Raw genomic sequence first — 13,422 nt, forward strand, 5'->3', positions numbered from 1 at the left:
CTACGAAAGTGCCTTTTACTGATATTGTCGCTACATTATTGAAAAGCTCGCAAGGCATGTCCTGAGCTGAAGCAAAGGAAAATGGGTCGTTTCAGTGGCCAGATCTGTGTTGTTTAATATCCCATCTTTTTGGACTGAAGGCATCACTGAGATTATTGCTCAGCTTTATTCAAAATGTGGATCTGGTAACAGGGAAGGCTAACATGCCACTACACACATTTACTTAGACAGCAGGAATTTTTTAAAACATTTGTTTACATCCTCCATATAACATAATGCATTAGATCAATCATGGTGGAAATTACACAAACAATAACCTCATTTTTTAAAACACAGTACAGCTAACAGGTAAACACCAAGGTAGTTCTTGTGAATGACAAGATAATGTGGAAAACTGAGGTGCACCTACCAATCAGGACCTTATTGTAAACAAGCCATATATATATACAAAATAAGGTTTTACACGTTCTGCCAATAATACAGGTGTTAAGATGTTCAAACACCAAAGACACTTATTACATGGCATCAAGTTTGCAATAAAAGGGCTCCATAGATAAGCCATATATGTATTTAAGAGGTCATTGTGTATTATAGACTGCACATATTAAAATCTAGATGTATATACGCGTCATAGATAAAAGAATGAACAGGCAGTCCATTCAATAATGCTCTTAGTTGTTCTTAGTGTTTTATTAACAGAGTAAACATATATGGGAAATGAGACCTCCACAGGAAATAGAGGTCAGTCAATATTTATATTGGACGTTGTATAAATGTGCAGTCATGATGGACAACCGTCAAAAACGACGGCCAAATTGTCAGCATAAATTGATATCCCAGGCGACATTTTTCAGCTGCATATTCAATTAACATTCGGTAAGGCATACGAAGGTAATATGCATGGATAAATGACTTATTATAATGCGGTGCACTTCCAGTCTTACAGCAATATAATTACGGGAAAAATGTCATTGTGACGGCTTTATAAAAATAGCCAAGATTAACTCCCTAAAAGCTGTCATTCCAGACGCACAGCTCTCAGAATGACAAATCAGCAAAAAAACATGCTTGGGACCTGACATATCTGGGTTAAAACCTGATGTCCATATACTTAATCCTAGCGAGATGAAAATTTAAGTGATCACAAATTATAAAAATTGCATTAATAGATTAGTTTTTTTTATGTCACGACGTGTTAAATGTTTATATTCATGTGATGTCTAGCACAGCTAGCTCAACGGAAATGCAAGATCTACCATGAAGCAATGTGATGTATATACAAAACGTTTACATGTTACAAATATATTTCTTAAACACTGCATTTTGTTTCCTAATAAAGCACTCCCGATTTGGAATTTCTAAATCGTAAAGTAGGATGACAGCTGTAGTTAAAAAAAACTCTCTCTTTCCCCTACTTCTCCCATCTCCCTGGGCACGCGTATCACCATTAATCGCAACACCTACGTAAGGAGTGTGGCCCTCGATCTCAACATTTGAAGCAACTTCCGGGGGAGACACCATAGCTTCCTCGTCGGAGTCGAGCGGCTGCCGCATCACCACATCTTCGGGGTCGTCCTGCGACGAGTGGCGGTGGAGGTCACGAGCGCTGGTGATCACGCTGCCTCTTGTGGGTGTCCCGGGCGCCTCCTCCACCTCAGAGCCCGACCGCTCCTGCCTCTCCTCCATCGACTCTTGCCGTGTTGCTACGGAGGCCTGGTTCCCATCCTGCTACCGAAAAGCCACCAGGCCGGTCATTTGTCACGCGTTTTTTAAAATATATACACACTGCGAAAACCAAGCCAGGCTCGGCGTTTCGCTTCTGCAGTGGCAATAATAACCAAGCACTGTCGGTCAAACAAATATTTGAACGCTTAATCGGAAATTTATCATTAAAATGCCGTCAAATGTTTGTTATTTGAATGAAATAATGGCTTACATACCACACAATTATAATTAAAGTCAATTTTCATTTGCAAAATGTCCGTGTTTTGCAATGTGACCAGAACATGAGTACACAAAATAACTGCACATTGAAGTAATTTCATATTTTATATTAGCGCAACTAGCCTGACTTGAATATTAATGCTCGGTTAATGCTTGCCTTTGACGCGTCAAATTCTCACCAATTAAAATAGACAATATGGCAAAGCAATCCTATGTCACCTCACTTAGCCAAGTGAGTAACTGTTTGTACATTAATGTAAAATCACACATTAGCAGAAGGTTCTGCATTTAAAGAAGCAAGTGTAGGTCGGGGTGAAACAAAAAGACATACCGCTCCTGAGGTTTCCATTTGGCTCGAACCTCCAAGGTGCTGGCCAGCAACAAGCGAATGTCGCAGGCTCATGAGGCTGTCCACGGCGACTCGTCGGGGGCTCAGCGAGAAGCAGCCGGCTTGCAAGCCTGCCGCTTGGGCCTCTGTCAGGCGATGCTGCTCCCCTAGCATGGCGGCCATCATTTCCAGCGCGTGATGGGAAGGCGCTCTGAGATAGAGGCCCGAAGGGTCCTCCCTACCCCGGGCTGCCTCCAGCTCACCCCTGCTCAACTTCTGCGACGAGCACGCCAGGTCCTGAGGCATGGAACCTTCGTCGGCGATGACCTCTGTAACCACAGCCTTTGCAGCCTTCTCCTGCAATCTCAGAAAAATGCCATTTTTGTGGCGATCTTCATGGGTGTCCTCCCGATATCTGGAGAAGCTACTGCTTCGTCCCTGCTCCCTTACCGTTACAGCCTCTTCGTCGGCATTCGACGGTCTGAGATACAAACTGGGATCGCTATTGGTACGGTCTATGGACCTCTGAGGCCCATCCTCGCCGACAGAATAAGCCGATTCGAAAGCACTGTTCTCGACCTGCTCTGGTGCCATGGACTCTTCGGACTGAATGCCTTCTAGGCTGTGAGAAGGCACAGCAGCGTCCGCGTTTTCAGTCGACAGTGAACCTTCGCTGAGTCGGTGTGTTGCACTTCGTGACGTTCTCGAGTAGAGTTTCTTGCGGCCCCCAACACCAGGCAGCCTCGCCTCGGTTGCTATCTGCAAAGCAGCTTGCGATGTTCTTGGGTACAAATCACGATGTGAATGTTCCGCCACAGAAACCCCAGCCACAGTGTGTTGCAGATAGACACCGTGTGGCATTCTGGCAGTGTCACCATGTTCACGAATGTTGGCACCACTTTGGTGTCCTTCATCTTCCGTAACCTCTGACTCATTGCCCTCTGAACCCTGCAGGCCCTCAAGGAGTTTTAAACACTGTTCTTCTAAGTACTCAATCTCTAATATCTCAGCCGCATATAGGAGATCGTCCAGATCTTCTGGCCGAACCTCCAATGTTGATGTATACATATACTCCAGCACCTGAGGAGGCAATGACAGAAAAATATTAACCATATACCTAGACATAATAGATTTATGAATGCGTTGTGTTCATTTGGGGTCACTTATGAGAATTGCTGTTAAAACGATTATTAATAATTTAGAGAAAATGTCAAAATCTGTACTATTTTGAGGTAATAATGGCTCAAATCTCATCACTTATTAAGTACCTTTTGAATGAACAAAAAATTTAACAAATGTACACAGTGCATATTAAGCATGGATTTTTTTCCCAACATCAATAACAAAAGGAAATATCCCGTGATTAATTAATTTTAAAAATGTAATTAACAAACAAAACATTTTATATTCCCCATGCTTTTTTCCCACAAGGCCCACTATTCATTTACATCCAACGACTCAGCCGCATAGAGGTTCAGGGCCATCGCAGCTGGCCACGCCCACACTCTGCCCTTACCTGCGCGAAAGTGCGAGGCGAGAGAAAGTCCAAAGTGTAGCGCGTAGTATCGCCACGCTGACCAAACAGCAGCTCAAACATCTTGCTGGCCGCCGCCAGGACGGCGCGATGGGCCGGGAACTGCTGCCCGTCCACCTGGATGACGACGTCACACAGCGTGCCGGCTTGCCGCAGCTGGTTTGCCCGGTGAAGCATGGCCCCTGGGTGCGAGGGGTTCACCAGCCGGATGGCCACCGGGGCGTCTGGCACGTTCATCGTGTTGCTCCTGCTAGCCTGAAAGAAATGTACTCGTCTCGAAATTCTTCGTCCGTTCGCTCATTACCGCCCCTTAAGCCAAAAATTGGCCACTCTGCAGAATGGTAATAATTGCATGCCAATGTTCAAGCATTCTTCTGTACTACATTTAAAAAAAAAATTGCAGTTCATAATTTGCGTGCAAGACTGAACACTGATTACATTATTCCGTGTTTTTTCTCCCCAAAAAACTAAACTAGGAGTCAGCCATCAAGTTAAACAGAATAAATCATTGTAGGCATTTTATACAGAATATAGTCAAGGTCCATCTAAAGCCCGCATCCACTGTGTCGTCCTTCTTGTGAAAGCATAATCCTCGCTAATCTATGTCTGAAGACAAAAAAAGCCCTTTACAAAACAGTGCCAAACCGGTTTTAAAATGACATACAATGCAAGCCTGTACAACAGGCTTGGCTTCCGTTCCTTAAACATCACCCATGTCATTCTTATAAGCAACACGATGCGTACCCTAAAAAAATGCAACACTTCACTGCAGTGGCATTTAACCGGTCTTTTGGCAAGAATTGAAACTGGAAAGTATGCAAAGTCCCTAACGTTTCCTACGTACGAGTAGCCTTTTAAAGTCGTTACTTTTGCTGAATACGGGGTGGGTGCTGAAATATTCCCTTCGCCGTGAGAGGTCGTACGCCACCGCGTTGCCCGCTACCAACTCCTCTGCGCGAATATCAAGCTGCACATTCCTACTCCAGAGGATCGGTTGACTGTGACTGCGTTCCTGCGATCAAGAGCCACACTCTGCCCCTCCACATGGGAACTCACTGTACTGTAAACAGTGCCAGCCTGCCTATAAATAGCCTGACATACTTCCAGCAATGACGCAAGGCGTGTTTATACAGCGCTCCCTGCCCGTACCGGCTGGTTGAATGCAATGTAAGTAACTCTCATGGAACACAGCCTGCCCTTGTGATCATCATATTGGGTGGCATGCATAGCAAAACTGTCCCATCTAATTTAATCATTTCAAAATGAGCAGCAAAAAGGGCTTTTGTTCGTAACTTAGCTCGTAATTGTTGTTCAAAACGGTTTAACAGAACGCAAGTAACAAATCAAACTACCACTTGCAATTGGCATCCCAACAAAAAATATACTTTATACAACAACAAAAAACAGCTATCCTTAAATGAGTAAAATCGCCAACCAAATGGGTGTACATTAAAAAACCGTGCGACACACGTGGCACAGTTGATAAAATGTTTACAAATATCATGTCTAATAAAACGAGAACATCTAAGGAGGATTTTCTTCTTCTTTGGGTTTCTTAAAACACTCCAGCACTGAATGGCTACAGAGTAATGGTTCCTTTTGGAGCTCATTAACTGCTGTGCATTGGAACTCAATGAATTTGCCCACGAGAGCGCACAGCAGCTGTTTTGTTATTTACATGTAAAACAGCATGCTGCCAAAGGAAACAAGGTCGAGTTTTAAGAGAAGCATGCCAATAAAACATTTTTTAAAAGCTTTCGCTATCAGAATCTACCCGCCTCTCTCCAGTTAGCCCGTTTGGTATGTGGCAACCTTACACACCACCCACAGCTGCATACATAAACGTGCTCAGTAAATGTGCAGGAGACAGGCTTAAACCCAGAACTCTTTCAGCAGGGTCTTGTATGGAATGTGTGACTGAATGCTTCATTTCAAACACAAACGTATTAAATTTATCTCAACGCTTGTTTTTCCCCAATATAAATAGCAACTCTCGTTGAACTGCAGTCCCGATGTTGTGCAAACAGTCACCACACACACGCTGGCCATGGAAATGTGTACCCAAACAGTAAAGAAAGGCGAGCGTTAGCCATCCTTTTAGACATTGTTCTGAAAATCGAAGCAATACCAACATGAATTGCACCACTGTAAAGCCACGAAACCCACGGACAATTATTTTGCCTTAAGCCACTAAAAAGCCTAAACATATCTCTTATAGAGGAAATTAATGAAAATGCACACTAAATTTTCACAAATTGCTTTACGTCAAGTGTAGCCTGGACAGCCATCTAATGAAAATTGGAGAAAATGTTCATGGAATACTGTATATCACGGCTGATGATAAACGACATGCAGAGCATACGCAAGTAATTCAATACTATCAGTATTACTATAATCAGCAATGACATCTCGGCCCACGTGATTCCATTGTCTCATACCGCTGCACAAAAGCAGTCAGCTGCTGCTTTATTGGAAAGGTGATTTCATTTTAAAAGCATTCCTTCTTTAATAACACCAACAACAATGATGTGTGTTCCATCCATAACACGCCATCACAACTACATCATCCCCCAAAACATTGTCCACTCACAAACCTGACCTTTTAAATGCTCTTTAAACATTATGGTCCGAACGTCAAAAATATGTGTGGTACACGGAGTATAAATACATGCTGGCCGGGTATTAAAACCACGTCCAATTTCGGCATGCTGCCCTTTATAAAAAAAAAGGCGACCTGGACACATGATGTAAAAGTTAATAGCGCAAGAATTGATAGTGGGGGAATGTTAGGGGGGGTGGGGTGAATGTGTTTTGGTGGGAAAAGGGAGGGTTCACTTCTATTGTGTTAAATGCCTGTGCCCTGTTCATACAAAAGCGTGGTCGCCGAGGTGCCAACGGTACATGTCCATGTGTTAGACAGTGAACAACACAAGGTACCACATGCCACACTGCTGCCACACGTTTTCACCCACGTGCATCAGTGGGGTAAGCAAACAGGGCCCCCATTCAGATTTTATTTTATCATCAGCAGAATAAAGAAGCTGGGCAAGCTCCAGTGAGTCGTGTACTCCTCTTACGCGAGGAAAAACAAGAGCTGAGAATATTAAGATCCAGAGGTAGCAAATGAACACAATATTGTCGCACTGTTGGGGCCATTTAGATGTCAGAAAGTAGTGTACTCCACTGTGTTATAATAAGGAATTGTTGGCAACGTGAAGATCTAGAAATTCCATGCAATAGCAGTATCATCGCCAACTAAGATTGCACTACACAAGAGTACTAACCGCAAGTTCTACCAAACAGCAAGCACCAGTGAGTAGTGTACTCCACGGTGCTAGGAATAAACAAGCCCTGGCAAATTTATGATCCACGAATTTCAATCATTATTAGTATTGGTGCCATATTTATTTCACCACAGGCACTTGCAAATTCTAGTTAGAATATGCATCAATAGATCGTGTATTCCACTATGCTGGGGGAAACAAGAGATGCCAAAAGCATTATCCACGAATTTCAATCATTAGCAGTATCAGTGCCATATATAATTTAAAAGGGAGTACAAATTAACCACTTGAAAAGGAAATTCTAGTCATATAAAAAGGCACGAGTAAGTAGTGTACCCCCCAGTTGCTAGGAATAAAAAGTCCCGGTAAGACCACGATCCCAGGACATTCAGAATCTCAATCCGTAAAGTATTCGTGCCATATTTTTTTTGGTATTTCTTGATTATACCACGAGTGCCAATGAAGCCCTTTGCTAAAGCAAATGCTTGGTCAGTGAAAGGCGCCAGTAAGTAGCCGTCCCTCCACTGCATTGGGGAAAACCAAGTTGGCGAGTGATGTAAGTGTCAATGGGACAACCCCAACGTGGTATCGGCGGCTAGAGGATGGCGAAACACGTGGAACACAACAAAGGGCACAGAGCTAAAGAACACACACACACAGTTGCGAAACGTTAACGGATTACGTGTTAAAAATTTGGGAGGGCGTGTATAAGATGTACAATGCAATAGTGTACGTGGTTATTCATGAGCACGGTGATTATATTTGTAACGTAGTTGTTAAAGCTGTAATGTGCAGTTCTTGCACAAATCGGTGGCTACTGTATGAGCACATTTGACCAACACGTGCATTTCCCCTTAATGCGGTAAACTGCACCGTGCACATACTATGCCGTAATTATTTAACACATTTAAATGATTACGATGAATACTGTTCACACACTATGTAATGAATACTGTTCACACACTATGTAATGAATACACGTGTTTAATAGTGATTTTGTTTTTGTTATCATGTAAAACAAACACGAATGAAACTACGTCTCACTAACGTAACTGTCGTGTTGATAATACGTGCGTTCGTTCCACGTGCTATTCTACTACATGAAACATTTACGTACAAAGTAAAGTTATTACATAGTGCCCCGTGCTTAAAACACACTATCGGTGGACAATGGATCTACAGTACATTCCTGTGCTGTCCCAAGTCAATGTAACTTTAGTCATCTTAGTACCGACTGTACACACGACTACATTATATTTTACCACACGAGTTAAGTAAATATGCCATGTATACAAAACCACACACTGTACTGTAATAGGGGAGGCGATGCCACCTTGCAGTTGAGACAATGAGATCATATACACGATAATAATTTTAAATACGCATTATTTTACCCTTTAACAATAGAATCCATTGCGTTAACTTGCTGCATTTAATTAAAGCTCCATGTGTCATGTACTTTACGTCCCGGTTCAGCAAAGCGTAGCTCTTTAAACGTTATGCAGTGAATATTACTGCAATAGTTACGACACGGTATATGTATTATTACATAGACGTGTTGTATTACTCTACACTATGTGAATGGAATTACTCCCGTGGTAATTACTCTACGCTAATTCGTAAATTCCACTTGCATTGAAGACACCAACAGCGACACGGTAGATTGTATTGCGCTATAACGCAAACTATTGAAGCGTGCGCATGCGACTGTGATGTAACACTGCAAGCCATACGCATTGTACAGGCTACAGTCATTGTACAGGCTACAGTCATTGTACAGGCTACAGTCATTGTACAGGCTACAGTCATTGTACAGGCTACAGTCATTGTACACACTCATTGTACAGGCTACAGTCATTGTACAGGCTACACACACATTGTACAGGCGACACACACATTGTACACACACATTGTACAGGCTACATTGTACAGGCTACACACATTGCACACACTACAGTACAATACTTGTAGAGACGACACATTGCACACACGACCGTCATTGTACAAGCTACAGTCATTGTACATGCTACACACTTTGTGCACGTTACACAATGTACACGTTCCACACACACAGTGTACACGTTACACACACACAGTGTACACGTTACACACAGTGTACACGTTACACACAGTGTACACGTTACACACAGTGTACACGTTACACACAGTGTACACGTTACACACACACAGTGTACACGTTACACACACACAGTGTACACGTTACACACACACAGTGTACACGTTACACAGTGTACACGTTACACAGTGTACACGTTACACACACACAGTGTACACGTTACACACACACAGTGTACACGTTACACAGTGTACACGTTACACACAGTGAACACGTTACACACACAGTGTGTGTTACACGCACAGTGTACACGCGTACACGTTACACAGTGTACATGTTACACAGTGTACATGTTACACAGTGTACACGTTACACAGTGTACATGTTACACAGTGTACACGTTACACACACTGTGCACGTTACACACACGCACACACTTACGCACCTCGCCGCTCGCTAAACAACGACCCCCGCTGCCTCTGAATCCATGAATGGAGCCCCCGAACCACTGTCCCTGTGCTGGTGGTGGTGGTCAGTGGTGGGAGGAGGTTGGTAGTGGTTGATGGTGGTCAGTGGTGGTGGTGGGAGGAGGGGGGGGGGAGGTTGGTAGTGGTTGATGGTGGTCAGTGGTGGTTGGAGGAGGAGGGGGGGAGGTTGGTAGTGGTTGTGGTTGATGGTGGTCAGTGGTGATGGTGGGAGGAGGGGGGGGGGGAGGTTGGTAGTGGTTGTGGTTGATGGTGGTCAGTGGTGGTTGGAGGAGGAGGGGGGGAGGTTGGTAGTGGTTGTGGTTGATGGTGGTCAGTGGTGGTTGGAGGAGGTTGGTAGTGGTTGTGGTTGATGGTGGTCAGTGGTGGTTGGAGGAGGGGGGGAGGAGGTTGGTAGTGGTTGTGGTTGATGGTTGCGTTCGAACAAAGGAACGCGCACGCTGAACCACACGGCACACGCGTGTCACCCGGCCACTCGTGGGCGATGTGAGCGAGTCTCATGTGTGTTGTATGTTGTGTGTTGTATGTTGTGTGTGCGTGTTGTATGTTGTGTGTTGTTGTATGGTGTGTGTTGTTGTATGTTGTGTGTGTGTTGTATGTTGTGTGTGTGTTGTATGTTGTGTGTATGTTGTGTGTGTGTTGTATGTTGTGTGTGTGTTGTATGTTGTGTGTGTGTTGTATGTTGTGTGCGTGTTGTGTTGTATGTGTGTTGTATGTTGTGTGGCGTGTGTTATATGTGGTGTGTTGTATTTGTGTTGTATGTTGTGTATGTTGTGTGTGTGCGTGTTGTGTTGTATGTGTGTTGTATGTTGTGTGTGTTGTATGTGGTGTGTTGTATGTGGTGTGTGTTGTATTTGTGTGTGTGTGTGCACACAACACACACAGACAAAGATCCCCTCCTGTAACAGACTGTTGGGGGGGCAAGTGCTGTTTAGTGATCACCAATGAATGCCCCCCACTGTGGCACACGAGGGGGATGGGGGTGGCCACCGGCACCACTCCCGGCCGCCTTTGTCTCCCCAGTGGCGATTTTTTTGTTTGTTACACTACACGGCGCGTCGTGTACTCATTTGAGGCCGAGTCGACCTAGCGGAGAGCCAGAACCGGTACACACATCTCGCCACTTGTTATTATTGCTCGGCCTTGAGCCGGAATCGCGCTCATTAAGACACATTAAGACGCACGAGCAATTTGCCGCTACATTAAATGACCATATTCATGACACAAACATAACACATTCATGACACAAACATGACACATTAATGACACAATATGACGTGTGGGTGTAAGTGTGCAAGACACGTGCCATAAGGCAGCTGCGCTCATTGACACACGCGTTAAACACATTTTACATATACACACACACGTATTATACAACATAAACACACACGAACGTATTATACAACATAAACACACAAGTATGCATGCAACGCGCCTGCCTGCAATATGCGACGCACACACAACCACCAACAACTGGCACAGCGCAATTACTGCGATGTATTATTACTATCACCCCACAACCACTACAACCACCATCACTATCACACCACAACCACCATCACTATCACCCCACAACCACTACAACCACCATCACCCCCCCCATCACTATCACCCCACAACCACTACAACCACCATCACCCCCCCATCACTATCACCCCACAACCACTACAACCACCATCACCCCACAACCACTACAACCACCATCACCCCCCACTACAACCACTATCACCCCCCACTACAACCACTATCACCCCCCACTACAACCACTATCACCCCCCACTACAACCACTATCACCCCCCACTACAACCACTATCACCCCCCCCCCCACTACAACCACTATCACCCCCCACTACAACCACTATCACCCCCCACTACAACCACTATCACCCCCCACTACAACCACTATCACCCCCCACTACAACCACTATCACCCCCCCCCCCACTACAACCACTATCACCCCCCAATACAACCACTATCACCCCCCTTCTACAACCACTATCACCCCCCACTACAACCACTATCACCCCCACTACAACCACCATCACCCCCCAAACACCGCGTTACCTCCTCTAACGACGTCACCGCCGCCGTGTTGCTGTTGTTGCTGCTGTTGTTGTTGCTGTTGTTGTTGCTGCTGTTGTTGCTGTTGTTGTTGCTGCTGCGTTCGTTTCGCAGCGGTCGCCTGTGATAAGCGACTCCACCGTTCGACTGCGGTGGTTAGCAACTACAGCGCTACTAAAGTACTTGTTGTTCGACAGCACCGAGTGCTTCTCTAAACTGTTGTCTACGATTGTTGTTGTCGGGTGATGTTGTTGTTGTTGTTGTTGTGTTTTTGTATTGTTCTGGTTGTGGTCACGCAGCTACGGTAGTTGTTGTTGTTGCTGCCGCTGTTGTTGTTGTTGTTGGAGTTGGGTGGCGCGCGCGCGATTGCGCGTGCCGATCGCGGGAGTCATTGAGAGCCGAGTGTGCGCGCGCGGTGTGAGCCGAACACCCGCCTCCCTGCCCCCCCCACCACCACCTCATCCTGCACCCCCCACCACTACCACCTCCTCCTCCTGTCTCACTCCATCCCTCCCTCCTGCCTCCCTGCCCCCCCCACCACCACCTCATCCTGCACCCCCCACCACTACCACCTCCTCCTCCTGCCTCACTCCATCCCTCCCTCCTGCCTCCCTGCTCCCCCCCCCACCACCTCCTCCTGCACCCCCCACCACTACCACCTCCTCCTCCTGCCTCACTCCATCCCTCCCTCCTGCCTCCCTGCCCCCTCCACCTCCTCTTGCACCCCCCACCACTACCACCTCCTCCTGCCTCACTCCATCCCTCCCTCCTGCCTCCCTGCTCCCCCCCCACCACCTCCTCCTGCACCACCCCCACTACCACCACCTCCTCCTCCTGCCTCACTCCATCCCTCCCTCCTGCCTCCCTGCTCCCCCCCCACCACCTCCTCCTGCACCACCCCCACTACCACCACCTCCTCCTCCTGCCTCACTCCATCCCTCCCTCCTGCCTCCCTGCTCCCCCCCCACCACCTCCTCCTGCACCCCCCACCACTACCACCTCCTCCTCCTGCCTCACTCCATCCCTCCCTCCTGCCTCCCTGCCCCCCACCACCTCCTCCTGCACCCCCCACCACTACCACCTCCTGCCTCACTCCATCCCTCCTGCCTCCCTGCTCCCCCCCACCACCTCCTGCACCCTCCACCACTACCACCTCCTCCTCCTCCTGCCTCACTCCATCCCTCCCTCCTGCCTCCCTGCTCCCCCCCCCACCTCCCCCTCCTGCACCCCCCACCACTACCACCTCCTCCTGCCTCACTCCATCCCTCCTGCCTCCCTGCTCCCCCCCCCACCCCCACCACTACCACCTCCTCCTCCTGCCTCACTCCATCCCTCCTGCCTCCCTGCTCCCCCCCCACCCCCACCACCTCCCACTGCACCCCCCACCACTACCACCTCCTCCTGCCTCGCTCCATCCCTCCATCCTGCCTCACTCCATCCCTCCTGTCCCATTCAATCCTCCTCCAGCCCTCCTGCCTCCCCCCCACCACCTCCTCCTCCTGCACCCCCCCCCACACCACTACCTCCTCCTCCTGCCTCACTCCCTCCTGTCCCACTCAATCCTCCATCCCTCCCTCCTGTCTTACTCCATCCTCCTCACTCCATCCCTGCTGCCTCATTCCTTCCTCCATTCCTCCCTCCCGCCCCACTCCATCCCTCCTGCCCCACTTCATCCCTCCTGCCCCACTCCATCTTCCTCACTCCATC

General features: G+C 47.0%; 1 protein-coding gene across 5 annotated transcripts in view; it reads right to left on the bottom strand.

Moving 5' to 3' along the window:
* The window catches only part of LOC144942969 (zinc finger and BTB domain-containing protein 16-A-like), a 60,813-nt gene extending 48,686 nt beyond the window's left edge, over nucleotides 1-12,127 (bottom strand). For 2 of the 5 annotated variants that reach the window (XM_078870042.1, XM_078870038.1), the window contains exons 1-4: nucleotides 11,719-12,127; nucleotides 3,789-4,061; nucleotides 2,276-3,352; nucleotides 1,465-1,725 (exon numbers count right to left, since the gene is read on the bottom strand). In XM_078870042.1, coding sequence (XP_078726168.1) covers nucleotides 1,465-1,725; nucleotides 2,276-3,352; nucleotides 3,789-4,043 — 1,593 coding nt within the window. In that variant the 5' untranslated portion in view covers nucleotides 4,044-4,061; nucleotides 11,719-12,127. Of the gene's footprint in view, nucleotides 1-1,464; nucleotides 1,726-2,275; nucleotides 3,353-3,788; nucleotides 4,062-4,550; nucleotides 4,927-9,612; nucleotides 9,701-11,718 lie in introns of those variants that run through there. The other 3 variants (XM_078870041.1, XM_078870040.1, XM_078870039.1) reach the window with 3 other exon arrangements.
* Nucleotides 12,128-13,422: the final 1,295 nt, after the last annotated feature.

The sequence above is a fragment of the Lampetra fluviatilis genome, chromosome 29 (genome assembly GCF_964198595.1).
Source record: "Lampetra fluviatilis chromosome 29, kcLamFluv1.1, whole genome shotgun sequence".
Lineage (NCBI taxonomy): Eukaryota > Metazoa > Chordata > Hyperoartia > Petromyzontiformes > Petromyzontidae > Lampetra > Lampetra fluviatilis.